General features: G+C 41.1%; 2 protein-coding genes across 3 annotated transcripts in view; one reads left to right on the top strand and one right to left on the bottom strand.

Annotated features, from left to right (window-relative positions):
* Positions 1-1,382: 1,382 nt before the first annotated feature.
* LOC139443193 (uncharacterized) lies at positions 1,383-18,038 on the top strand. Of its 2 annotated transcripts, XM_071224154.1 has the most exons (3): positions 1,383-1,926; positions 2,798-2,995; positions 5,212-7,031. In XM_071224154.1, the coding sequence occupies exons 1-3, from the start codon at positions 1,383-1,385 to the stop codon at positions 7,029-7,031; spliced, it is 2,562 nt and encodes an 853-aa protein (XP_071080255.1). The 2 variants fall into 2 exon arrangements, 1 of the variants encoding a protein (XP_071080255.1); XR_011651721.1 differs by lacking the exons at positions 1,383-1,926; positions 5,212-7,031 and adding an exon at positions 17,920-18,038 and having other exon boundaries at positions 2,948-2,995.
* The window catches only part of LOC139443192 (AT-rich interactive domain-containing protein 4B-like), a 28,906-nt gene continuing 14,776 nt past the window's right edge, over positions 11,427-25,556 (bottom strand). Inside the window, exons 18-25 of the mRNA XM_071224153.1 lie at positions 25,005-25,072; positions 24,375-24,483; positions 23,750-23,981; positions 23,183-23,242; positions 21,004-22,833; positions 19,532-19,666; positions 18,703-18,849; positions 11,427-18,179 (exon numbers count right to left, since the gene is read on the bottom strand). Of these exons, the coding sequence (XP_071080254.1) occupies positions 18,142-18,179; positions 18,703-18,849; positions 19,532-19,666; positions 21,004-22,833; positions 23,183-23,242; positions 23,750-23,981; positions 24,375-24,483; positions 25,005-25,072 (2,619 nt within the window). The 3' untranslated portion in view covers positions 11,427-18,141. The remainder of the gene's footprint in view (positions 18,180-18,702; positions 18,850-19,531; positions 19,667-21,003; positions 22,834-23,182; positions 23,243-23,749; positions 23,982-24,374; positions 24,484-25,004; positions 25,073-25,556) is intronic.

Genomic DNA, 25,556 nt, shown 5'->3' with positions numbered 1-25,556 from the left:
GACATAGTACCAGACACCCCAGATAAAGTCAGTACCAGACTTGGTACCAGACACACCAGATACAGTCAGTACCAGACACACCAGACATAGTACCAGATACAGTCAGTATCAGACACCCCAGTCATAATGCCAGACACCCCAGATACAGTCAGTACCAGACATAGTACCAGACACCCCAGATACAGTCAGTACCAGATAGTCAGTACCAGCCACATTAGACAAAGTACCAGACACACCAGATACAGTCAGTACCAGACACACCAGACATAGTACCAGACACACAAGATACAGTCAGTTCCAGACACACCAGACAAAGTACCAGACACACCAGATAAAGTCAGTACCAGACACAGTCAGTACCAGACACACCAGATACAGTCAGTACCAGACACACCAGACATAGTACCAGATACAGTCAGTACAAGACACACCAGATACAGTCAGTACCAGACACACCAGACACAGTCAGTACCAGACACACCAGACATAGTACCAGATACAGTCAGTACCAGACACACCAGATACAGTCAGTACCAGACACACCAGATACAGTCAGTAGCAGACACACCAGACAAAGTCAGTACCAGACACACCAGACATAGTACCAGACACACCAGACACAGTCAGAACCAGACTGACAAAAGATGGTCAGTACCAGACACAGCAGACAGAGTACCTGACATGACATAGTCAGTACAAGACACACATAACATAGTACCAGACACAGCAGACAGAGTACCGGACATGACATTGTCAGTACAAGACACACATAACATAGTACCAGACACAGCAGACAGAGTACCGGACATGACATAGTCAGTACAAGACACACATAACACAGTACCAGACACACCGGACACATTCGGTACCAGACAAACCACATTGTATTGACAATGTTCTGTCTTTGCGCAAGTGGACATAGCGAAATGTGTAGTTCAGTCCAACTACTTGAACCTTGTCTGCATCAAATTACAACAGCAATTCTCGACAGCAATGTCGCTAGTTACATCCAGTTGGAAGCTGTTGAAACATATAAATTCTTAAACACTTGAAAGTGTCATTTGGGTAAAGTATATATAACTCAAAACTGTAATTATTGAGGGATTCTTTGATTGAAGTAAATGTACCAATAGTCATGTGCGCATTTTGATTGGCTTTCGTCCAACACGCAAGTCTTCTTGCAGGATAAGGAAAATATGCCTTAGATCCAATCACCGTACTCCAGAGTGTTCGAAGAAACCGAACTACGTAACACCATATTTGATTTGGAATTGAATATTATCTGAAATCTCAAACCATGCACTGTACCTATAAGAAAAGCCAGCCGCGCTCTTCTCTGGACTCAGATCACACGATCATTCATTATCGTCCACTTTCAGACCATGTTGAATCCAGCATGTATTTCCCTGGTAGGAGTGTGTGTTGCCTGGGCGATTCCGCATGTCTTTTCTTTCACGGGTCCCACTATGCTGTTGCCTCCGACAAATATCCCAAAGACTTTAAGTGCAGCATTCTCGAACCTAGTCAGCGGTTCAGCACCAGCACCAGCACCAGCACCAGCACCAGCACCAACAACAGCTTCAGGGACACCTAGCGCAGGATCGAGTGATGTTTTTGTTGACATCTCCGAAGACGACGTGATGAATAACAGATTCGGGTTCAGCAACATCAAGCTGCAGTACTCGGAGACCCACCAGACTACGAAAACCAGCTGTAAGTCGACATGCACTCGAGATGAAACGTGTGTCGTGGCACTGTATTGTGTGGAGGAGAAAGAGGATGCTCCTCTATGTTTGAACCCTATGCTGTGCAAAATGACACTGAATATTAAAAAAGGGGACTCCTGTCACATTTACATGGAAGCGGAATCAGAAGAGTTTCTCCCCTCCACATCTCCTGCAAGTTCTTGCAAGTATCTGACTATACGTAAGTACATTTCCTTTAAGAGAGAGTGAGTGAGTTATATTTTCTTGTCAATGTTATGGATCCATGAGACCTGACGACGAATGCCAAATCTAGGTTTTCGTTCTTAAATCTTTATTAAGAGATTTCGACTAGAAATGTACAGGTTGTGGAAGATATATGATTGGAATTTGTCTAAACTTAGTAGAAACGATCTCTAGGGAAGGATCATCCTCCCTCCAGCACTCGGATATGAAACCATCTATTATAATACAGAATTGTGAAAGGATCTCAGGGGGTATCCACCGTATAAAACCACCAGGGGTCAATAGGGAAATAATTGGTGAAGATAAAATATAAGTAACTGAAGCAACAACAATCATTTGTGAAGTTTGTTTCAAATGGTAAGGTCGCTGTCGTTGCCATTTGCTTATAACATCAATTCAGAACTAACTTTAGTTAGACCTAATACTTGTAACACCACCTAGGAATGTTCATGCATGTGACTGGTGGAGATTTGAGGGTAAAGAACGTACTCCACCCATGTTAGCTTGAGTATTCGCTACGAATATTGACCAATCTGTTAAATAGATGACTTGGGTGTGATCAAAGGTGGAATTTAATCAGCAAAGCATCCAGCCACAGAAAAAGTCAGTGGAGATCGCGTGGCGCTGAGCTCTAGCAATACGTTGTATAATTATTGACAAACTCAAACGATTTTTAATGATTGACAATATATATACTTCACGTACTTTTAGGTATTTCACGATACTAGCCACCTTACAATGTGACCCTACAACACAGCCATTACTATGTATGTTCAGCTGAATACACAGTGTCTATGATGCAGGCCTAGGCCACCTTCCGATGTAACCATAGAACACATTCATTACAGATCCCGACTGTCGGGATAAGCCTGAGGTTGCGAACAGTCTGTCCGCTAGAAATCCAACTCTGAAGACCGGGGGCGATGTTGAATACAAGTACAACTGTATAAATGGCTACGAAAACCTAAACTCAGGAACAACGTTAGCTGTCTGCAGCAAGCAGGGAACGTGGACTAAGCCCACCGTGGTGTGCGGGGCCCAAGCAAGTAGGTTATGATTGGTTGGTTGGGTTGTTGTTTAACGCCGCACTCAGCAATATTCCAGCTATATGACGGCGGTCTGTAAATAATTGAGTCTGGACCAGACAATCCAGTGATTAATATCATGAGCATCGATCCACCCAATGGGGATCGATGACATGAATCAACCAAGTCAGCGAGCCTGACCACCCTATCCCGTTAGTCGTCTTTTACGGCAAGCATGGGTTGCTGAAGACCTATTCTACCCCGGATGTTCACGGGTCTGTAGGTTATGAAGCTACTGGTAAACATACCTCGGACAATAATATTAATATGTACTGGAGACAGGAGTGGGGAATTCACAACAAACGATGTCTTCCAGCAGATGGGAAGAATATAAAGGAACTATTTGGGGAGAGGGGTAGTGGGACTGGAAATTATATTGTCCCAAAAACTTCTTGAACAAAATCGTTATGCTTGACATTGTTCAGAAACGATCAACATCGTTACCGCCAGCGATATTATATACCTGTAACGTGCTTTGCAGGATGTGTGTCCCAATAATCAGCGCCAAACTTCCAATAACGTAGGGGCGGTCGGGTAGCCTAGTGGTTGAAGCGTTTGTCACGCCGAAGACCCGGGTTCGATTCCCGATATGGGTACATTGTGTGAAGCCAATTTCTGATGTCCCCCGCAGTAATATTGCTGGAATATTGCTAAAAGCGGCGTAAAACCATACTCACTCACTCCAATAACGTTATTATCCAGTTATTTCAATCTCTTTACCTGAATACAACGAGATATTGATAGATGGCTATTCACGTAGATTGTCTACAAGGCCATTGATGACATCCTGGGACTTTCATTTGTCTGCGATACAGGAGGTATGCTGACAGCCAAGTCGTAGTGACATATAACGTAGGGTGAGTGAGTGAGTGAGTTGGGTTTAACGCCGCTTTTAGCATTATTCCAATTGTATCACAGCGTGTCAGCTTAATGTGGGAGGAAAGCCCGAAGTGATGCAGGTCTCGGACGTTTACCACTTCGGTGAAACCCACGAGCACGGGTATGGTGCTGACAAACCTAGAAACATAATCGGGGCAAACCGGGATTCGAACTCCCAATCATAGGTTTCTGGCGTGCCCAAGGGGCGCAACTCTTCACAGCGAAACGCGGCGCCTCAGACGACTGGGCCACCCGTGCCCCCCATATGACGTAGGGGCTCCACATTGCTAATATTCTCTTTGTTTACAGCCATTACTACAATGGTGGTGTTTTACGGCTTTGTCTAAATTTTGACACCTCGGAGTATCATTTTCTTGTGTATTTATAAAGGTAATACATAAAGTTATAAATTAAATTCATGAAGTGTTGACTATGGTAAGGTGAGGTTTGGTTAATAGCAACCTGAGAGTGGGGCCTGTGTGATGGGTGACCCATCTTAAAGGGAAAGGCATGTGTATAGCTGTCTTTTAGTACTTGAGGAATAAGCCATGTTTAAAGTTGTACTGTGTAAATTGGAACCTGTGCTTCTATAACCGGAAACAACGTCATTTGACTGAAGGTGATACACCCGTGAAGATCCGGGTTAGAACTGACTTTCAGCAACTCATGCTTGTCATAAAAGGCGACTAACGAGATCGGATTGTCAGGCTCGCTGACTTGGTTCATGCAGGTCATCGTATCCAAATCGATCCTGATAATGTCAATCACTGGATTGTCTGGTCCAGACTCGATTGTTTACAGACCGCCGTCATATAGATGGAATATTGCTGAGTGCGGCGTTAAACAAAAAACAAAAAAAACAAACGAAAGTGATACAGTAAGGCTGGATATAGGTTTGGCCTTCTCCATTACAGTACCTAGTGACAAGGTACTTAATCTGACATGACTTTAGTCAACCCGAATAATACCACACAAATTGTACTGGTATGAATCTGGGCACACTTTTTTAGCTATACAGAGAGAATATGCTCCACGTCCAGACAAACGAAGGCTGTCACTTGATTCTTGTGTTACTTGAATCAGTCTTAGCAGTTAAAGTACAGCCTCTCCTTTATCCGGAGAATTTCTAATCGAACCTAATAACCAGGACAGGAATATTGATTTTATCACCAATACAATCATGGCATATATTTTAAGCAAGCGTTTGATAATATATCCCATCAATAAGATAACACAGCTATAAGTTCACTTTGGTTCGTATTTCATCAGATCATTTTGGCGATTTGGTCCTTTTTCAGCATCTTTGAAAGAGTTTACTGGGTTTGCCTTGCCATCAATCCCTGCAGCCAAGCCGGCTGCATTGTTTACCCCTGCACCAAATTTTGGCACGCTTGTGAATGTTACTCCAAATCCTGGTGTCGTAGCTCCTGTCCTTCCGTCTTTAATCCTGCCGGTAGGTCAATCATCTGTGTTTGGCAGTAAGCCTAAACCAGCCACGACTACCACTACAACTACCACTACAACTACACCTACCCCTCGAACTTCTTCGATCACAACAACAACTACGACCACTAACCCACCTACGTTCAAGACTACCTCCTCAACTACCACCACGAGTCCCACCACGTCGAAGACAACCTCCTCAACTACCACCACGAGCCCCACCACGTCGAAGACAACCTCCTCAACTACCACCACGAGCCCCACCACGTCGAAGACAACCTCCTCAACTACCACCACGAGCCCCACCACGTCGAAGACAACCTCCTCAACTACCACCACGAGCCCCACCACGTCGAAGACAACCTCCTCAACGACGACCACGAGCCCCACCACGTCGAAGACAACCTCCTCAACTACCACCACGAGCCCCACCACGTCGAAGACAACCTCTTCAACGACGACCACGAGCCCCACCACGTCGAAAACAACCTCTTCAACGACGACCACAAGCCCCACCACGTCGAAAACAACCTCCTCAACTACCACCACGAGCCCCACCACGTCGAAGACAACCTCCTCAACTACCACCACGAGCCCCACAACGTCGAAAACAACCTCCTCAACGACGACCACGAGCCCCACCACGTCGAAGACAACCTCCTCAACGACGACCACGAGCCCCACCACGTCGAAGACAACCTCCTCAACGACGACCACGAGCCCCACCACGTCGAAAACAACCTCCTCAACGACGACCACGAGCCCCACCACGTCGAAGACAACCTCCTCAACTACCACCACGAGCCCCACCACGTCGAAGACAACCTCCTCAACGACGACCACGAGACCCACCACGTCGAAGACAACCTCCTCAACGACGACCACGAGCCCCACCACGTCGAAGACAACCTCCTCAACTACCACCACGAGCCCCACCACGTCGAAAACAACCTCCTCAACTACCACCACGAGCCCCACCACGTCGAAGACAACCTCCTCAACGACGACCACGAGCCCAACCACGTCGAAGACAACCTCCTCAACGACGACCACGAGCCCCACCACGTCGAAAACAACCTCCTCAACGACGACCACGAGCCCCACCACGTCGAAAACAACCTCCTCAACTACCACCACGAGTCCCACCACGTCGAAGACAACCTCCTCAACTACCACCACGAGCCCAACCACGTCGAAGACAACCTCCTCAACGACGACCACGAGCCCCACCACGTCGAAAACAACCTCCTCAACGACGACCACGAGCCCCACCACGTCGAAAACAACCTCCTCAACTACCACCACGAGTCCCACCACGTCGAAGACAACCTCCTCAACTACCACCACGAGCCCCACCACGTCGAAGACAACCTCCTCAACGACCACCACGAGCCCCACCACGTCGAAAACAACCTCCTCAACGACGACCACGAGCCCCACCACGTCGAAAACAACCTCCTCAACTACCACCACGAGCCCCACCACGTCGAAAACAACCTCCTCAACTACCACCACGAGCCCCACCACGTCGAAGACAACCTCGTCAACGACGACCACGAGCCCCACCACGTCGAAAACAACCTCCTCAACTACCACCACAACAACAACCCGTAGACCTGCCACAACGACAACATCGTTTTGGGATGTGTTTGTTGATGTTATGACTAGTTGGTAAAGGCCGATTGGCATCAGATCACGTGGTGCTGACACCAGCTATTGACCTAGAGTGTGTTTTTCAGAATAACGTTAGAAATGTTTGTAAATGTTGGATTTTTTGAAAAGGTCAATAAATTTTGAAATATTGGTCATCTACCTTTTTATTGAGGTGGGTGGAAATGAACATCATTTGCTACATACTCACGGAAGTAATATTATATACGTTTAACGTAACAGATTTACACGCAATATGTATACAATTATTATAAAACTTTTTCACAGGTGTTTATTTGATGCGCTGACCACAAATAGATCCTTGTTGCCTTTAAACCTTTGTTGCGACCATTACAATGATCCAGGGAAGTGGGGTAGCCTAGTGGTTAAAGCTTTCAACGAAGACCCGAGTTAAGTTCCCCACATGAGTACAATGTGTGAAGCTCATTTCTGGTGTCCCCCGCCGTGGTAATGCTGGATTATTGCTAAAAGTGGCATAAAACCATATGATCCATTGGTCACAACGGCTTTTGCTCCAGCATTGAAACTTGAGTGCTTTGACATAAATGAAAAAGAAACTCTATACAATACATGTTATCATAACACGTAGTTGAACCGGCACTTATTCATACCGACGTACTGTTAAGTCAAACTTTCTGTGACTATATGTCATTTGATATCCCTTATCTCTGGTGGTGTTAGCGTGGTGAGGGACGAGAACCCAATATATATTCAGGTCTCGGACGTTTACCACTTTGGCGTAACCCACGAGCACGGGTATGGTACTGAAAATCGTATAAATATTAGGTGCGAACCGGGATTCGAACAAATGATCAGAGGTTTCTGGCAAGCCCAATGGACGATATTCTTCACAGCACCTTAAACGACTGGGCCACGCGTAATATACATGAACTACAGTCGAACCCCACAGTCTCGAACTCGGATGTGTCGATTCCCCAGTTGTGTCGAATATCCAGTTATGCCGAAAGCACATGTAGTCCGTACCCCGCAAACTCCCTCTCTGTTTATCACTAACCCGGATGTATCGTCTCGAATTCAAGTTTTACTTACCAAGATGTGTAAAACGCATGTGACGAATCCCAGATACATGAGTTCGAAGCGACAGGGTTCGACTGTAATTTCAAAATATTTGCCATAGAAATGTTCAACCAGTGGTTTTCCCGACAGAGGGGTACAACATTTTGAAAGGGTGCATTGTGTAAAACAAATATTCAACACAACTGCGAGATGACAAGCAATCCCAGAAGCATTTGATGATTTGGTATGTGATATATGTTAGTCTGAACATGACATCAATGAGTTACTCATAGGAGTGTCATACGTTTACATTTAATACAACCGATAACTCTTCATACTTACAAATGTCGATTACTTACAGACCGCCGTCATATGCTGGAGCTGGAATATTGCTGAGTGCGGCGTTAAGCAACAAAGAAACAAACACACTTACAAATGTACTTGGAGTACGAAATAACAGATATTGATTTAAATTATTCCTCACAACTCATGTCCAACTGCAGTAATAATGACCCCATTCAATTTCACATATATTCCACACAACTCATGTCCAACTGCAGCAATAATGACCCCATTCAATTTAACATGTATTCCACACAACTCATGTCCAACTGCAGCAATAATGACCCCATTCAATTTCACATATATTCCACACAACTCATGTCCAACTGCAGCAATAATGACCCCATTCAATTTCACATATATTCCACACAACACATGTCCAACTGCAGCAATAATGACCCTTTTCAATTTAACATGTATTCCACACAACTCATGTCCAACTGTGGCAATAATGACCCTTTTCAATTTAACATGTATTCCACACAACTCATGTCCAACTGTGGCAATAATGACCCCATTCAATTTCACATATATTCTACACAACTCATGTCCAACTGCAGCAATAATGACCCTATCTAATTTCACATATATTCCAGACAACTCATGTCCAACTGCAGCAATAATGACCCCATTCGATTTCACATATATTCCTAACAACTCATGTCCAACTGCAGCAATAATGACCCCATTCAATTTAACATGTATTCCACACAACTCATGTCCAACTGCAGCAATAATGACCCCATTCAATTTCACATATATTCTAGACAACTAATGTCCAGCTGCAGGTAAAATGATCCAATTTAATTTAACATGTATTCCACACAACTAATGTCCAACTGCAGCAAAAATGACCCCATTCGATTTCACATGTATTCCACACAACTCATGTCCAACTGCAGCAATAATGACCCCGTTCAATTTCAAATATATTCCACACAACTCAATAATGAGCTAATTCAACAATAATGAGCTAATTCAATTTCATAATTATTGCAGAAAACTGATGTTCAACTGCGGCAGTAATGACCCTTTTTAATCTAATATGTATAGCAGACAACGGATGGCCGACTGCAGCCTTTCTGACACTATGCGGTTTCACATAATCACAGACAGCTGATGCCCAACTGCGACAACAGTACATTATTCTTTGAAACAAGCATTTCTATTATTCCATGACCACTTCAGAACACGATTCTGCAAGACAACAAAAATATAATGTAATATATGATTTAATGTAAAGGAAAGGAAATTAGAATCCACGAGTTTTACAAGCCTTTAGTATCAGTGAGCCGACCCGCGCAGAACGATGGCGGGTAACGTCCAGTTAATTCCAAGCATCAAGTTTGGCGCTGACAGTTTGCTGTGGTAGATGCATACTTGAAAATAACCACTTGATTTGAGCTCAAGTGAATTGTAGCTTATGAGCATAGTGGGTTAGAATATTTTCAGGCTTTCTAAAACTGTGACTGTAAATATCATTTTATCTTTTCTGCTTTCCTCAAAAGCGTGCTGAAGCGTATTGATATCCAGCAAGTGGATATTGAGAATTGCGCATGCCTGCTTTGCTTTGGGCTTTGATTCATATTTTACACCATCAATGCAAGGCAGGTGTTTTGTGATTTCAAACTATTGCAAATATAACGTACTGCTCTGCTGAAGATGGCTTTTACATGCCGATATGCTTAATATGAATATCATCAGCCGTTAGTCTTTGGATGAAGATCATTTACCTCTGTGCCTTGGGTGAAGATCGTGTTCCATGATGCTTTCGGGTAAAGATCATGTACCTCTGTACTTTGGGTGAAGATCGTGTTCCATGATGCTTTCGGGTAAAGATCATGTACCTCTGTACTTTGGGTGAAGATCGTGTTCCATGATGCTTTCGGGTAAAGATCATGTACCTCTGTGCTTTGGGTGAAGATCGTGTTCCATGATGCTTTCGGGTAAAGATCATGTACCTCTGTACTTTGGGTGAAGATCGTGTTCCATGATGCTTTCGGGTAAAGATCATGTACCTCTGTACTTTGGGTAAAGATCGTGTTCCATTAGTCTTTGGATGAAGATCATTTATCTCTGTGCTTTGGGTGAAGATCGTGTTCCATTATACTTTCGGGTAAAGATCATGTACCTCTGTGCGTTCTGTAATTATCCCATTCTGCTGTGCTAATGTGTATATCTCACACCAGTGAGGATTTCGAGCATGCTTTACATGAACCTCACCTCCTGTAAGTTCAACCAATGGGTACTAGGAATAATTCAAGAACCTTCTCACATCAACTCTCTGCCACAAGGACTGTGGAAACAAATGTATTTGGATACGATTTATGTTCGGGTTGTTAATATTTTATGTCCGTTTCACATGGTGTGTGTATAAGTTGGTTATACCCATACTTACCCTGTTGTTACATGGTGAGTTCTATCGTGTATAGTCTAACAGTCTGCTTGATGTGGGAAGAAAGTCCAAAGTGATCTGTTTTGACGTTTACCACTTTGGTGAAACCCACGAGCTCGGGCATGGTGCTTACAAACCTAGAAAAATAAGTTGGTCCACGCTCAGTTTCGAACCCACGATTATAGGTTTATGACACGCCACGCAACTCGCAACAGATGCCAAGAATGAATATCCCAAGTCACAATGTAAGGAAACAATACTCATAAATAGAATGAGAACCACGATTTAACATAAGAAAGGATTTTTTCTTTCAAATTGAAAAATATGTCTCAATGACATAACGTAAGATGATGTCCTTGACGCCCTGGCATCAGCAGAGTTTCCTGTAACATATTTGTTTCCCTTTATTAGGTCAATGGGGGCTAAAAAAACCGTGCAGTCCCTGTAGGTTCTTTCAGGAGCGTTGATAATAGGGTTTATCGTGTTATGAAAGTATTATGATAACCCAATCCGCTGAGCTTGGTATCACGATCTGATAACTATGCAAGTGAGGTAGCCAAAGTATGCAAGTGGGGGGTACCATGTCATTCAATGCTGTGGCACAACCATTCAAGTCACCAACAAACAACATGTTTATGAGGGATTTTGATTTATTGACTAAGAATAAATTATGTAATAGTGCATTGTATGGTTCAACACATACATAGTAGCATTGCAGATCATCAATTTGGACATTTTGTACAAAACATTTGGGAGAATGACAATCCATATGAAACAAGTCCTCACAAGGACCTATGAGTAGGCTCAACACAACGTTTGCATGATATTACATAAAAAGAAACATGTCACTGAAAATCACTGGAAACAAACACAAGACTTCTTGCATTCCAATGAACTCAACTCACAATCCAGGAACATTGGTGTAAGAATAACCAAGTCGACTTTCCCTTGATTAACACTGAATTATCACTTTCATAATTCTATTTTTCTGATGTAAAAAGGGGGTCTTCCCTAACAGATAAGCTATTTGAAATTGGGCACCATTCATAACAATACTCATTATCAAACAGAGGGAGGTCTAGTTTGATCATGCCTTGATGGACACCTCAGGATTCCAAATAATACATTCAAACTGGACTCGGACCCCTGCCATGATCAAGTCATGATATAGTCTGGCTCTGTATCAAGCTGGTTTGGAAGTTCCATCTCCCATGACCTAACAAACTTCTTATGACATTTCCATATACATCATCCATTTTCGCAGCGAAGCTCATTTGTCTGGCTTTCGGACCTTGTTTCCGAGAAAAGGCTTCCACAAGTATTGTATACAGCCATTAAGTGTGCATCTGTTGCTTTGTTTCCTTTCATAGTTACATGGTATATCACAATACCCTTGCAGCATGTGAAAGATTGGTTCCTATCTATTCAAGTCACAGCAAAAATCTCAATCAAACAATAAAAATATTTGATTTCCCCCCGTCACTTAATACATTTTGTTTTATTCCACTGATCCTTGACTTTTTGAACACATTAACAATGAACTCCCTGACAAAGAGCAAACAAATTTTATAAGCTACCAAGAACCCATCCTTCTCACACAAAAAACCCTACATTCAGATGTCTACATCAAGGTGAGAATTGTCATTGAATGGCACCCCCACTTTTCAAGCACCATCCCATATTGCACCAGTCTGACTTCATGAACTACCAAATACTGACATTGATTGAGAATCTGAGCAGCAAGTCGTTCCAGATGATGTCATAGTTCTGTCTCTCTACTACCCCTCAACGTCCCCATCATTCTTCTCAGTTAATGACATTCATACATAAAGGAAGCTGAACATACTCAATAAGGGGCATGGAAAATATTTCATCAGTTTGGGGTCCATGCAAACTTTAAGAGGTCACAGAAACAACTTGGCTGACTTTCATGTGGATTAGCAGACCTGCTACTATTTCATTACTGTAGGGTTAGATTTACTGGGCATATCAGATCTAATGGTTAATGAGGACATAAAAATGTTCAAAGCAATGACATTCTTAAGTCTTTGGTTCAGTGGTTGTAAAACATTTGTGATGAACATTGAACATCCTACTGATTTAACATGATACAAGCTACTCACACCAAATACAAGAGCACAAATCTGAAATACAGTTGTTAAGACTGAGAATGTTCACTTGATGACAGCTGCTTCCCTCCCAGTAGTTTCTCTATGACTAGATTGGTGTTCATCAATTAATCTAGCTCCAGAAACAAATCTGAGTCAGAGCTTTTCATCAATTTTCATTCAGTACTTCTGTCATAACACAGGTAATCACTTAAAAGTGGGAAGAAAGCCAAAAGTGATGCTGGTCATAGTTGTCTACGACTTTGGCCAAACCCACAAACACTGACAATCAGGTGAATCAGATAGTCAAACCAACGACAAGTGTATCCTGGCATGGCTAAGGGATGTAACTATGAACAGGGAGCAGCATCCGAGACTACTAGATTCACAGTGACCCGTTGAAGGATTATGGTTGTAATCCAAGAATACTTTGTTGGATGTGAGATGATTGGTTGGGCAGGCGTATGTTGGGAGGCCACTGCAGCTGGGAACACATCCTATACAGTCCGTCTCTATTGATGCTCTCTGTGTACATAAAGTACATATCTAATGAAGCTCTTGGTGTTCAGTGTTGAGACATGAGGTCACAGACAAATTCTAAGTATGGCTCATTTGGCAGAATCAATACTGTTATAAATTCATTTTAAAACATCCAAGATCCTCACTAAAACATATTCTAACAAGGGTGGCATTCACAGACAAAAATCTGCTAAACAGGGTCATTTTAATTTTATACAAATAAAACATGGGCTAAAACAATGACATTCTAGGTAGTACTAAAAGTGCATAATGAACAGTACATTTCAATCCAGTTTGTAGAACAATGCTTTGCCTAGAACTTGTGCATAAGTGTGTAATTATTGTTGCTTTGTAAGCAATAGTGGGTATATAAAACACCGAGAAAATATCTCTTTACATATCATGTGTGTTATGATACAGACATTTTCTCAAAATACTGCCATGGAAGTATTTCAACATCACAATTTCATACTGAACACTGAAATATAACCATATCTATACAAGAAATACATCCAGTTAAAATAGTTATACTTTGTTCATTTCAAGTACTTGTTCACAATTCACAGAAGTGTTTGAAATCACATATTGCCGAGTCTTACCACTCAACAGGCTTAACATAGGGAGGGGGAGGGAAGGAAAGATCTTCTACCTTACATCATGTAACGCAGGCACTATTATGAAAGTGGCAAGAAACACCTTTGACCTACAACTTGCAATCAGTTGGTCCAACCATGAAGGAACCATTGATTGTAACAAAGGCAACAATGGGTGTACAGCTAGTGGTGAAGTGTTTGAACTATACTATTAGTTTCCTGCATAATCTATAGTGTCTAATGAGTGATGATTAAATCAAACGTGGTTGTCAAAAACTATATAATGTAATAACATTTTTAATTACATAGAGAGCTGCTTTTAGCAAAATTCCAGCCACACCATGGCACATCACATTGACCTTTGGAACAAAAGGCAAAAGCTCACCACACTTTCAACAATATACTCCAGGTATTTTCAACAATCATGTCACAAATATATTCAAAAACAAATCACCCAGGACTGACTTTCTAGAAATCAGTTGGACTAGCACAAAATAATCCGAGCATAAAGACCATCAACAATCTAACACTGACCTAAGTTTGCCTTTTGTGGAAATTGGCAAGTCCTATTCTAGCACAATTTGCTGGCATCCCATGCAGCTCCAGAATACACAATGTTCTACAGGATTTTGAAAGTGTAGGCCAAACTCAGTAGCTGCACACCATACATATGCTCTACCCAGATCTACACAAGTCTCACTACATACACGTCCTTTCACTAAAAAATAATCTCTTAACGTCTTTCTACATCAGGAAGACAAAAAGATAACGCTTTTGTAACAGTCCTACAAATACTAGAATAAACAATTGCACATAGCTTACCGGTACCAAAAATTGGGAAAAGTGTTCAATTGAACATGTGTCATTGTAGTCTTTTCAATAGCATTTCAAATTTCAATAGCATACAATAAATGTAACGAAGCATTAACCATAAGCCTAACAAATATTTTACACAAGCTCATTCGTAAGCCACCAGGTGATGTGAATAGGCACATGAAAGTGGTAACTTAATCCATACACTGAATCTTCTCCACACTGTGTCCACAAAGGTGGGTGTGGCAGTACACTAACATATACCATGACGGTTGTATGACTTTTGTTTTATTGTTTAACTGTAAATGAACAAAATACTTTACACTCATGTACAATCATGATAACTTTACTCATATATTTTATCTTAAAAATTTCGTGGATTACTCTAAAGGTAAACTGCTTTTAGAAAACAAATACAAAAACAACCACCACTTATGTTTTACAGTTGAACTGACTTAATAGGTTAGTTACACTGATGACAAACCATGATTATCATAATACTTATTTGCTTTAACTTAGTAGTTTCGTTTCAGTTAAATGGTGGCTATTTCTTGCCAAATGTTACTGCTTTGAAAATAACCATCAGGACAAATAAACACCATATTTTCAAAACATGCAATCTCTTGAACTCAAGATTGGAATGTTTGACAATATATTTTGCGCACGTTTGATGAGATTTCATTTGTAAAAAGGCTTAATCCAATGCTCTGCCTCTATCAAACATGACCTGACAATATGCAAAAATAGCTGTATGTTGTACACATGACTGAAGATCACACACAGCCTTACAAGTTGTGACACACAAACTGGCCTTGGTTCTATCAAAAACGTCTGTAACCACTGCAAGACTAGGACTGAACTCTGGGTAAATCATAGCACTTTTTTCAACCAATCAACAGTGACATAACAAACAAAACATTGATCGTAAAACCAAGATCACATCTGACTGGGTGGTGTGATGGAGACTGCATATTTTTTGAACAATACCAAGCCCAGTGACCTATGTCATTTGTGGACTAAGTTGAGTACATGGCACAACTGAAATGCTGAACCAATAAATGCAAAGAAATAAAATATGGTTCTGATACAATCTTCATATTCTTTGGTTTTGATAAAATCTTCATCTTTGAGCTGAATGGTAAGCAGAAGAACTAAACAAGAAATAGCCGATTGTATACATACACATCACAGACCGCTATTTTATAACCATGGATTTACAAATGTAGCAGAAATATACACAGCCAACATTGTCCTTTTCACTCATAAGAAGCTTGACCTTGAAGAATCAGTATCTCAACTTGGCAGTCACGGTGGTATGTGATAATACTCTTATATATACAAAAACATTACTTCATAGCACTTGAAACCATGACAACCACAAAAGTGTATTCAGCATATTTAGATAGTTTTTTTTGGTCTACCTATACCATCTTATAGCATACAATGGCCAGACATTTCCTCAAAAGATTTCTTAAAAAAGGTCTCGTTTGGGTCGCCAGGTAGTCTCTGCAATTTGGATTGAGTGAGTGAATGAATTAAAAAGTATTGTGGCATTGATTCAGTCATATATCTATAGTAACAATTTGTCACCGGAAGTACTTGTATTCAAGGACTGGCAGTTGACTGCCCTCTTTCTTAGTGTTTATGTTTCTTCAAGATACTGTTGACGTGCACATGTTGAAAGACCAGTTGGACTGCCATGTCACACTACCAGCCCTCAGTTCAGACTGGGCACTTACTGGATGACACGGTCTCATCATCATCAAGCCAAGTCCATGTTTGAATATTTGAAGACCCAGGACTTCAACATGTTGTTCACAGTAAATATGATTTCATAAGGTGAAACACTGAATGAAAATGAAGCAATGTGGTACATATCACTGTAACATTGTATAACATGTATGGCCTTTCAAGAGCACTTTTATCAGGGCAAGATACATCATGTACACATCATCAAAGAACAATTCCTGCGTATTTCATACACAATATCAACCAGCACATTAGGCTGTCAGCCACAAGGACCATGTCCCCCTCCTACAGTCAACATGCACATGTAGATATCTCACAACATGTACAATAACCATCATGTAAAAATATACAAAATAGAATTGGTTCTCAGTGTGGAAGAAGTCACGGCAATGGATCCATGGTATTGCTGTTCAAGAAAACAGTTTCCTCTGTTTTGGAATACTCTGAAAGCACTTTGAGATGATTTTACTAAGATAACATACCTTTCATCATCATTTTGTAGTCATAGTAATATCAAGATATGTTACCATGGTTACAATACTCCAGATTAGCTACTCACAAGACTCTTATAATCATTGCGATACGACTTAACAGTTCAATTCTTCACACAAAACAACTACATTGCAGGGTTTTCACAAAATCCATTTTAAACAAGACCAACATAGGTTTGGCACACCAAATCAGTTTACTCCATAATGACCCAGGATGCAACTCGGCTCTAGCCTGCTAACCTGAATCAGTGTGTCTAATATTAATGGTATCCCAAGGACTTGTAGAATTTCAGGCTTTTTCAGCATCCTTCTGTTATCACTATTCAAGCTGGCCTGAGTCAAGTTGTATGATCCTGTGGTCATAGGACATATAAACATTGGTTCCTGAATTTGCAGCATGTTCACTAATGGGGTTTATAAATAACAAATTTCCATTCTTAAAATATCATTCTAGATAGCACTGGCTACTGTGTTGTCAAATCTGGTGTCGCTGATAATTTGCATACTTTTCCATATTTGTTCAGAACTATGATTGTATCACAAGATGTTCCATGACTGTAAACCCAACTACAATATATTACATGGCCCTGGCAGTCAAATAAACATGGTACCAAGGTACTAGCATGTGTACCGAAATGTTGCATTGAAAGAACAAAAAAGTAGGAATCCATAAGTCAACTCAGGGATAGAATCCTTCCACATTTACTGGTAATATCTATTTCATTATCAACTATTTCACCTCAATCAATTTCAAAATTGAAATGAGAGAAAATTGCACAAATGTTACCACGGTTACTGATGATAAACAATTAACAACTGAATGAGACTACTGGAATCATGAATGAGTATCAATGTCTTCACACAGGGCTCAGCGCAAGCAGTGACTGGGGCTTCTGATGCACTGAGGATGATGAGGATGCTGATGCTGATGCTGAAGATGATGATGAGGATGATTTACCGAAAGAGATGACATGATGATGACAATGAAATAATATGGATGAATGTTAAAAATCTAGGTCGTGGATGAAATGCAAGTTACTGGTGACACCTGACCATGTGTTTGCCATTGGTGGCACACAAACTTGTTTCATGAACTGTCGCAGTCCATTTGTGATGACTGGGAATCTGAAACACAAACATCATTATCATTAAAGTTGACAAAGAACAATGGTCATTCTTTTTTTTATCTTTTGGGCATCAATTGACATATCCTGTCTATACATAATTACTTGATTATTTTCCCAAAACATCAACAATTTTTTGTCACTTCACCCGGGTGAAATTATTGCTAGATCATGGCTACTACAGTGGAAGTAGAAGTGAAAAGGAAAGGCCAAGCTCAATGTTGCGGGAAACTATATTCTATCTGCTCACTGAGAACGACTTTCTGGGGTGATTTTGTTCAATTTATCTATCCAGTAATTTATGGTCAAAATCCCTAAAGATTCCTGGAATGATGTACCTAATACACAAAAATACTCAATCAAATAACCACACATTTTGTATGGAATTTTCGTAGTAAAGCCTTCATAATTAAAATATACGTTCAATAAGGTCTAATACTCCTCTTGATTACCAAACAAGAACACAATCTAAGTATCAAGGCAAAGCTGATGACTTTGAACCTGGAAATGATAAGTGGACTTACTTTCTCTCTCTTTCCGCTTTGCACGTTTCCTCCTTCTATCTATACATGCCACCTCCTGTTTGAGATTCATATAGATTTTGCGAATTTCTTGCATCTTGTCTATCAGGAACTCTATCCTTTTATCGCCCTCTAAGTACTTGCCTTCTTCTGGAATAACAAGTAAATGTACATACAACATGCCTCTCAAAGGGAGCCAAGTACACAATTCATTTCAACTAGTTTGTGTAACATTACTATTTTTGGAGAGAAAACTACAGTGACGCTGAAAACACTGAGGTGTTGAAATATTATTGAAAAGAACAAACATTATGATGGCACACAGCAATACTGAAGAAAAAGTTTTACTGTTGTGTAGGGTTGCAACGGATACACTATGAGGCAAATATGATTTGTATCACGAATAGAGGGTAACGGATACAAATATAAATATTATATTACACCATTAAGGTGTAGCGATATGGAAAGCCACAATATCTCGAGACACTGGTCACAATCTGATACATCTTGATATGCCAGAATAACATGTATTTCAAATGAGCAACGGGGAAGCCAAAATGATCCCAAACAGCACATTTGCAGGACTTGTGAAGCATTTTAACCTCACATTTATCTCTATATTTAGAGAGGGTTATTTATCCTTTCGTTAAGAAATTTAAAAATATGCATTGTGTATAGTCATGTATCACAATAAAGGTTTTTATTTATTCTGTATCGTATCACAAGCCACACATCCCATTGCATCAGAGTATCAGTGTATGGTTTCACCCTTAACAAACATGGTGCACTGCTTCTTCCCAACACCATGTGTTCATAATGAAGTACAACTCACCTATATTGAAGTTATATTTGGGAGGTCGGGGTGACCTGGTTTGAGCAGATTCTGGCATCTTCATTGGGGAGCTTGGTCCAGGGACATGAACCGGACTCGGCAGCTTCACTGTGTTGGTTTCATCACTGTCACTGCCTGTAATGCACCGAAGACAATACATGAGGTAGTCTGACACATCACTGTAACGATGGACCCCCAAAATGGACTTCACGCATTGTGCCCTTCTCATCCAACCCTGGGAAGTGGGACTGCCTTAAACAATAGGCCACCTAGCCTCACTGTTATCACATGAAAGCAGCATATAAACAGAATCTAAGAGTATAATGAATGATACCTTTGGGCATTGTTCGGATCTACATGTTCCAACTCAGCAGAATTCATCAATGGGAGGTAACTCCTTAATGGAGAAACGTACCAAGTACTAAGCCACAATCAGAAAATATGACAATAGAAACAGTTTCAGTTTAACAATGAAGAAAAAATGAGTATGTGAGTATGGTTTTACAAGAAATGGGGTTCACACATTGTACATGTTGTACCCATGCATGGAATCGAACCCTCATCTTCAGCTTGATGAGCAAACACATTAACCACTAGGCTATCCCAATGCCAAACAAAAAATATGTGCAGTACAAATATCTAATATGATGTTAACTTCATCATGTTCATCATGTGTTTATGACAAATATTTAATCAAATGCATTTTATATACATAAAATAGTCTGTGGGCAATACAAACACCTTATAACAAGTAGAACAACAACCAAACTTTCTCAGATGTAAGTTTGTTTGTTTTTTGTTTAACGCCACACTCAGCAATATTCCAGGGGGCGGTAAATCATTGAGTCTGGGCAAGACAGTCCAATGATTGACATCATGAGCATCGATCCAAGCAATTGGGATTGACGAGATGCATCAACCAAGTCAGCGAGCCTGACCACCCGATCCTGTTACTCACCTTTTACGACAAGCATAGTCACCTTTTACGGCAAGCATGGGTTGCTGAAAACCTATTCTACCCCGGATGTTCATGGGTCGCAGATGTAAGTAAATATATGTAAAATATGGACCATTAAACAGCTAAACAGTGAACATCCTGGTGAGATTCAGCATTATTGTTTTCCTCTTAAACTGACGAACCCTAACAATTGGCATGCTTTATGTCAAAACAAGATGATGGAGCGAGCTACACAAACATATTCTAAGTACCATGTTCAACAGAAATATTTTATCCTAAAACAAAACAGTGTGGCCTTTAATAATGGTAATATCCATGGGTTCATTCTTGTGTGTACTAACCTGCCCATACATGCCTCATGATCAAAACACTCACATAAAACCATACTAAGCATTGGTAATCACCTTAACAACAAGATGTACTTCTGATTGGACAGTGATTAACAAATATTGCTTATTACCATGATTACTCCCAAGTTAGAAAATCAGGTTCACATAGTAACAACGAAACTCACTTTGAACTGTTTTTATCTTCTTTTCTGATGCTTTTCCACCTTTACTAATTCGCTTCTTCTTCTTGGATGGCGTGGTGTCTACTGTCTCTCTTTTCCTCTTGCCAATAGCCACAGATGCTACTTCCACATCGTTACTACTTTCAGAACATGGCAGAGCACTGTTGTTTTCATTAACCTCCAAGGAGCTTGCACTGCACTCCCCAGCTGACGGTGACTCACTGCGGAGCTTAGCTGTCCGTTCTACAGAAACACTGTCTTTCATTTCGGGCCGAGCTTCGTTTGTCCTGATCGGAGCTGCTGGCTCAGCCTCGTTCAGCTCATGCTCAGGGGTGGTGGGTGGAGTATTGTCCAGCATGGTGTTCACACTTAACTCAGTGATGGGCTCAGCTTCTCTAGGTAGATCTTTGACAGTGGAGACAGTTTCGGCACTTGTACTTGGTTTTGGCGAGGGACACACAGGTTCAAATTTAAGAACTTTTGAGCAAGTATTTACTGGACTTGGTGACCTTGATCGGGGACGTTTTTCTTTTTTCTCTTTAACACCACTCTCAGCTGGCTCAATGTCACTAACTTTCACATCTTTAATCTTTTTAGAGTCCTTTTTAGCACACCTTTCCCCCTTCACTCCCTTCACCTTAGCACTCTCCTTTACAGAATCCTTCTTCACTTCAGTCTCTTTCTTTTCACTCTCCTTCTTACATTCTTTCTTTTCACTCTCCTTTTTACATTCACTAACAACGTCTTTTGAATCACTCTCCTTTTTTACATCTTCTTCCAAGACGGTTTTCTTCTTGACTTTTTTCTTAACCTTCTTCTTTTCTGTTTCTCCACCTTCCACAACATCAGGCTTGACCTCCTTATCAATGGTCAGGAACCTCCTGCCCAGGAGATCAGACTTCTTATCCCGTCTCAATACCAACTCTTCTGGTTCTTCAAATCCCTGAAAGTCATACAAGTCCATCGCAGCCTTCATCCTGGCTTCCTGAGGTGTCATCACATGAGGTTCTGCAGGCTTTGGTTCCACTGCAACCGGCTCAACAACCTTCTGTTTCTTTCCCTCCTTCGTATCTTTTTTTTGTTTCCTTCCCCGTTCCTTCTTCTCTACTTCTTTCTCCTTCTTTGGCACTTCAGGTTCAATCTTCTTAATCTCTGGCATTGGCAAAGGTTCCTGTTTCTTCACCTCTGACACAATCTCTTTAGGCTCTTCGGGCATCTTCTTGAAAGCTTCATGAAGAACTGGCATCTGCAGCAAAGCTTCTGAAGCCTCGTACCTAGCCTCATCAGCAGCGGTATCTGTTTTCCCATCAACACATTTCGTCACTAATTCCTTGAATGGTTTCTCAGCCACAAGTTCTGGAGCAGAATCCTTCTCCAAAGCTTTCTCAATCTCCTCCTTCTTCTCAATTGGTTCAATTTTCCTTGGCTCCTCAATCACAACAGGATCTTCCTTCACCTCAATGACCTCAGAAACTTTCTCTACCTCCTCCTCCACAACCTTCTCAGGCTCTGGTTCCATGGACGGACTGATCTGTTGCTCTCCATGGTCCATGTCTTCTTCCTCTGACTTCAACATCTCCTCTGTGCACTGTAACAATGAATCATCCTCTGCTGTAACCAGATCAAGTTCTCCGTCCCGACTGACATCGGTGTCCTTTTCCTCCACACTTGTGTCATGCTCTTCCTGATGAGGTTCCTCCTCCATGCTAGTGTCATGTTCAGATTCCTTCACATCAAACTCATCGCTATCTTTTTCCAGCTTATGCTCCTCAACCACCACAACAATCTTCTGTTCGGTTTCATCACTGTCAGAGTCACTGCTTTCATCACTCGCTGAAAATAACATGATAACTTTCAGAACATCAGTTCATTACTCCATACATACAGATTCAGGTTTCAACATGAAGACCAAGCTTTCTGGTGTTATCAAGATATTTAACAGTATTGAACTCGGCAATATTCTAGTTGCATATATGACAGCAGACTGTACATAATTCAGTCTGGACCACACAATCCAGTGATTATTATTGTGAGCAACAATCAACACTATCAGGGTACGATGATACTCAATCAACTAAGTCACTGGATCTGCATACCCAGTCCATTTGCTGCCTCTTACGACTAGCATATGTTGCTGGGGACCTCTTCTAACCTCTATAAAGATGATCAGAGATTTGCCTACCATGTGAAACTGTATCTGAGGTTTCTGTAATGCCAGAACTTCTTCGTGTAAGTCTCTTTGCTGAAAAAGCAATGATTAACTTTACAATTCCCTTTAAAGTACCTACGTATTAATCATATCCAAGTCATGAGGCAAGAAACAAGTGACATGGTTAATACTGCTTCAACTCTTGTCATGAATACTTACCAAAGGTATCACGCACAAAACAGTTTTGTTGTTTAATTATGCACTAAGCAATATGTGACAGCAGCCTGTAAATAATCAAGTCTGGACCAAGCAAACCAGTGAATAATATTGAGTGACATCCCACAACCTCAGGGTACAATGACACACTATGAACCAACTCATTGAGCTTGGACAAGACATAATTATTTACAGGTTATGATATAGCTAGAATACTGATGACCGAGTTTTGAAACAGACAAACAGAAGTTTAAGTCAACAGGTATATTGTCATCAAGTTATATGCTAACAAATTCAGATGCTAAGTTTCAGCCACAATAGCGTAAACCTATGGGCGAACTAACTGTCAAGCAACACACATTAATTATTCCCATGTCAACTTACGGGGCAGTCCCTCCATGACCTGTCCCTCCATACTGTTGGAGCGTGTGGGTCGGGTCTTGGAACTCTGGCCACTGCCAGGTGCTGGGGACTTGCTCTTGGGAGTAGGGGTACGGAACTCGGCACTAGTGCTGCCTCCAGGACTTGGGGTGCCGCTAGATGGCGGTCGACCTCGCTTCTTCAGCAGATTGCTCACCTGCTGCTGTTGAGTTTGTTGATGTTGCTGTTGTTGCAGCTGTTGTGAGAATGCAAGCACATTCAGTTAGGTGACTATTATTTATCACATGCTCAGATTGATCCACAAACTGTCAAATTGTCTGTTTGTTTGTTTGTTTGTTTGTTTGTTTGTTTGTTTTTCATTTAACGCCACACTCAGCAATATTCCAGCTATATGACGTCAGTTTGTAAATAATCGAGTGTGGACCAGACTATCCAGTAACTGACAACATGAGCACCGGACATGACATAACTGTTCATTTACACTATAAGATCTTGCCTGATATCTCGAAATGTGGTCTTATGGTCTAATTCAGGTACTCATTCTAAAATATACCTAATCCAATCTTCACTAGGATGAAATAATAATCTTTGTGTAACTTTCATTAATATTGGTAACAGGATTCTGTACCTTTGGAGATGGTGCTTTTGGTGAAACAATTTTCTTCTGCGAGTGTTTTCCTGAATCTGGCCTGTTGACAATGGAGATGATCCTGTCCGCCTTCACCCATTCATCATACCTGGAAGTTGCATAAAGAAACATTAACATTCTGTCGCAGGATTTGACAAGAACACAAACAATACCAAAGTTGGGTAGTGTGGTGAAATAGGGTTTCATGCCGCATCCAAGATTATTTCACTCTGATTGTTAGTTGGGATGTGCATGTGTGTGTGGCTCCTTGCATTATTGTGCTTGCTTACTGATATACCATGCCATGTCTCAGCGGATACTCTACTGAGACATACACAGACTCTAAGTCGGCTAGGCCATTATTTTATTTCCTTAATGCCGAGTGTCTGTCAGAGTAACAAGTACCTATTTTAACGTCTTTTGGCAGAAGTGGGGGATAAAGTTTTTCTCTTAAAGGAAACACAATAGGATGGCATGAAGTTTTAATTTCAATGATACAGGCTTTATCTTGCAAACATCTGGAGACCTTAACAAAGAAGGTCGAAAACTGTTGAGATCACTGACTGAACAAGAGATACTGATCAACGTTCATTTACATATCCAAAGCCAAGATTCTAATTCCTTCTTTACCTGTTGTTCCACCCTGCATAATGCACCAGGTAGGTCTTGTGAGATCCATCCTTATTTGCTTCAACCACCTGCAATTTCAACAAATATAACATTTAACATTGAGAAACAGTTACTGCTACTTTGACCTCTATTCCCCTCATATCCCAACAGAGCAGCCACAGGCAACTCTTGTATCACCTGTTCATGACTATTTCTGTAAAGATATTTCTAGCTCTTAAAAAATGGGTGATCTATTTTGTTATTTATATGATGCTTATGTGATTGTATGGCGCATCGTTTGAAGATACTGTCATACGTACTGGATAATGGGCTGGTGGCCCCTTTACGGAAATAAAACTTCAGCCACAGACAGGGTTTGATGAAACATACAAACTTGTGTGGTGCTGACCAACCTGAGATCATTATCAAGGTGAGTGTGATATGAAACCATGATCATTTACAACTGTAATACCAACCATCTAACTAAAAAGGCTGTGTTTGAGAAGGCCTGATAATAGTAACGCTGCTTCAGAAATGACACATCATAGGGAAAAATAAAACATGAAAGGTTCA

The sequence above is a fragment of the Haliotis cracherodii genome, unplaced genomic scaffold (genome assembly GCF_022045235.1).
Source record: "Haliotis cracherodii isolate W230 unplaced genomic scaffold, xgHalCrac1.p SCAF_5, whole genome shotgun sequence".
NCBI lineage: Eukaryota > Metazoa > Mollusca > Gastropoda > Lepetellida > Haliotidae > Haliotis > Haliotis cracherodii.
This window is presented reverse-complemented; position numbering and strand designations above follow the sequence as displayed.

Bases quoted from the DNA above. Each gene is read 5' to 3' on its own strand.
- LOC139443193 (XM_071224154.1), top strand. From the start codon at position 1,383: ATGTTGAATCCAGCATGTATTTCCCTGGTAGGAGTGTGTGTTGCCTGG. The intron at 1,927-2,797 runs GTAAGTACATTT...CATTCATTACAG, and splicing joins TTGCAAGTATCTGACTATAC to ATCCCGACTGTCGGGATAAG. The intron at 2,996-5,211 runs GTAGGTTATGAT...GTCCTTTTTCAG, and splicing joins GGTGTGCGGGGCCCAAGCAA to CATCTTTGAAAGAGTTTACT.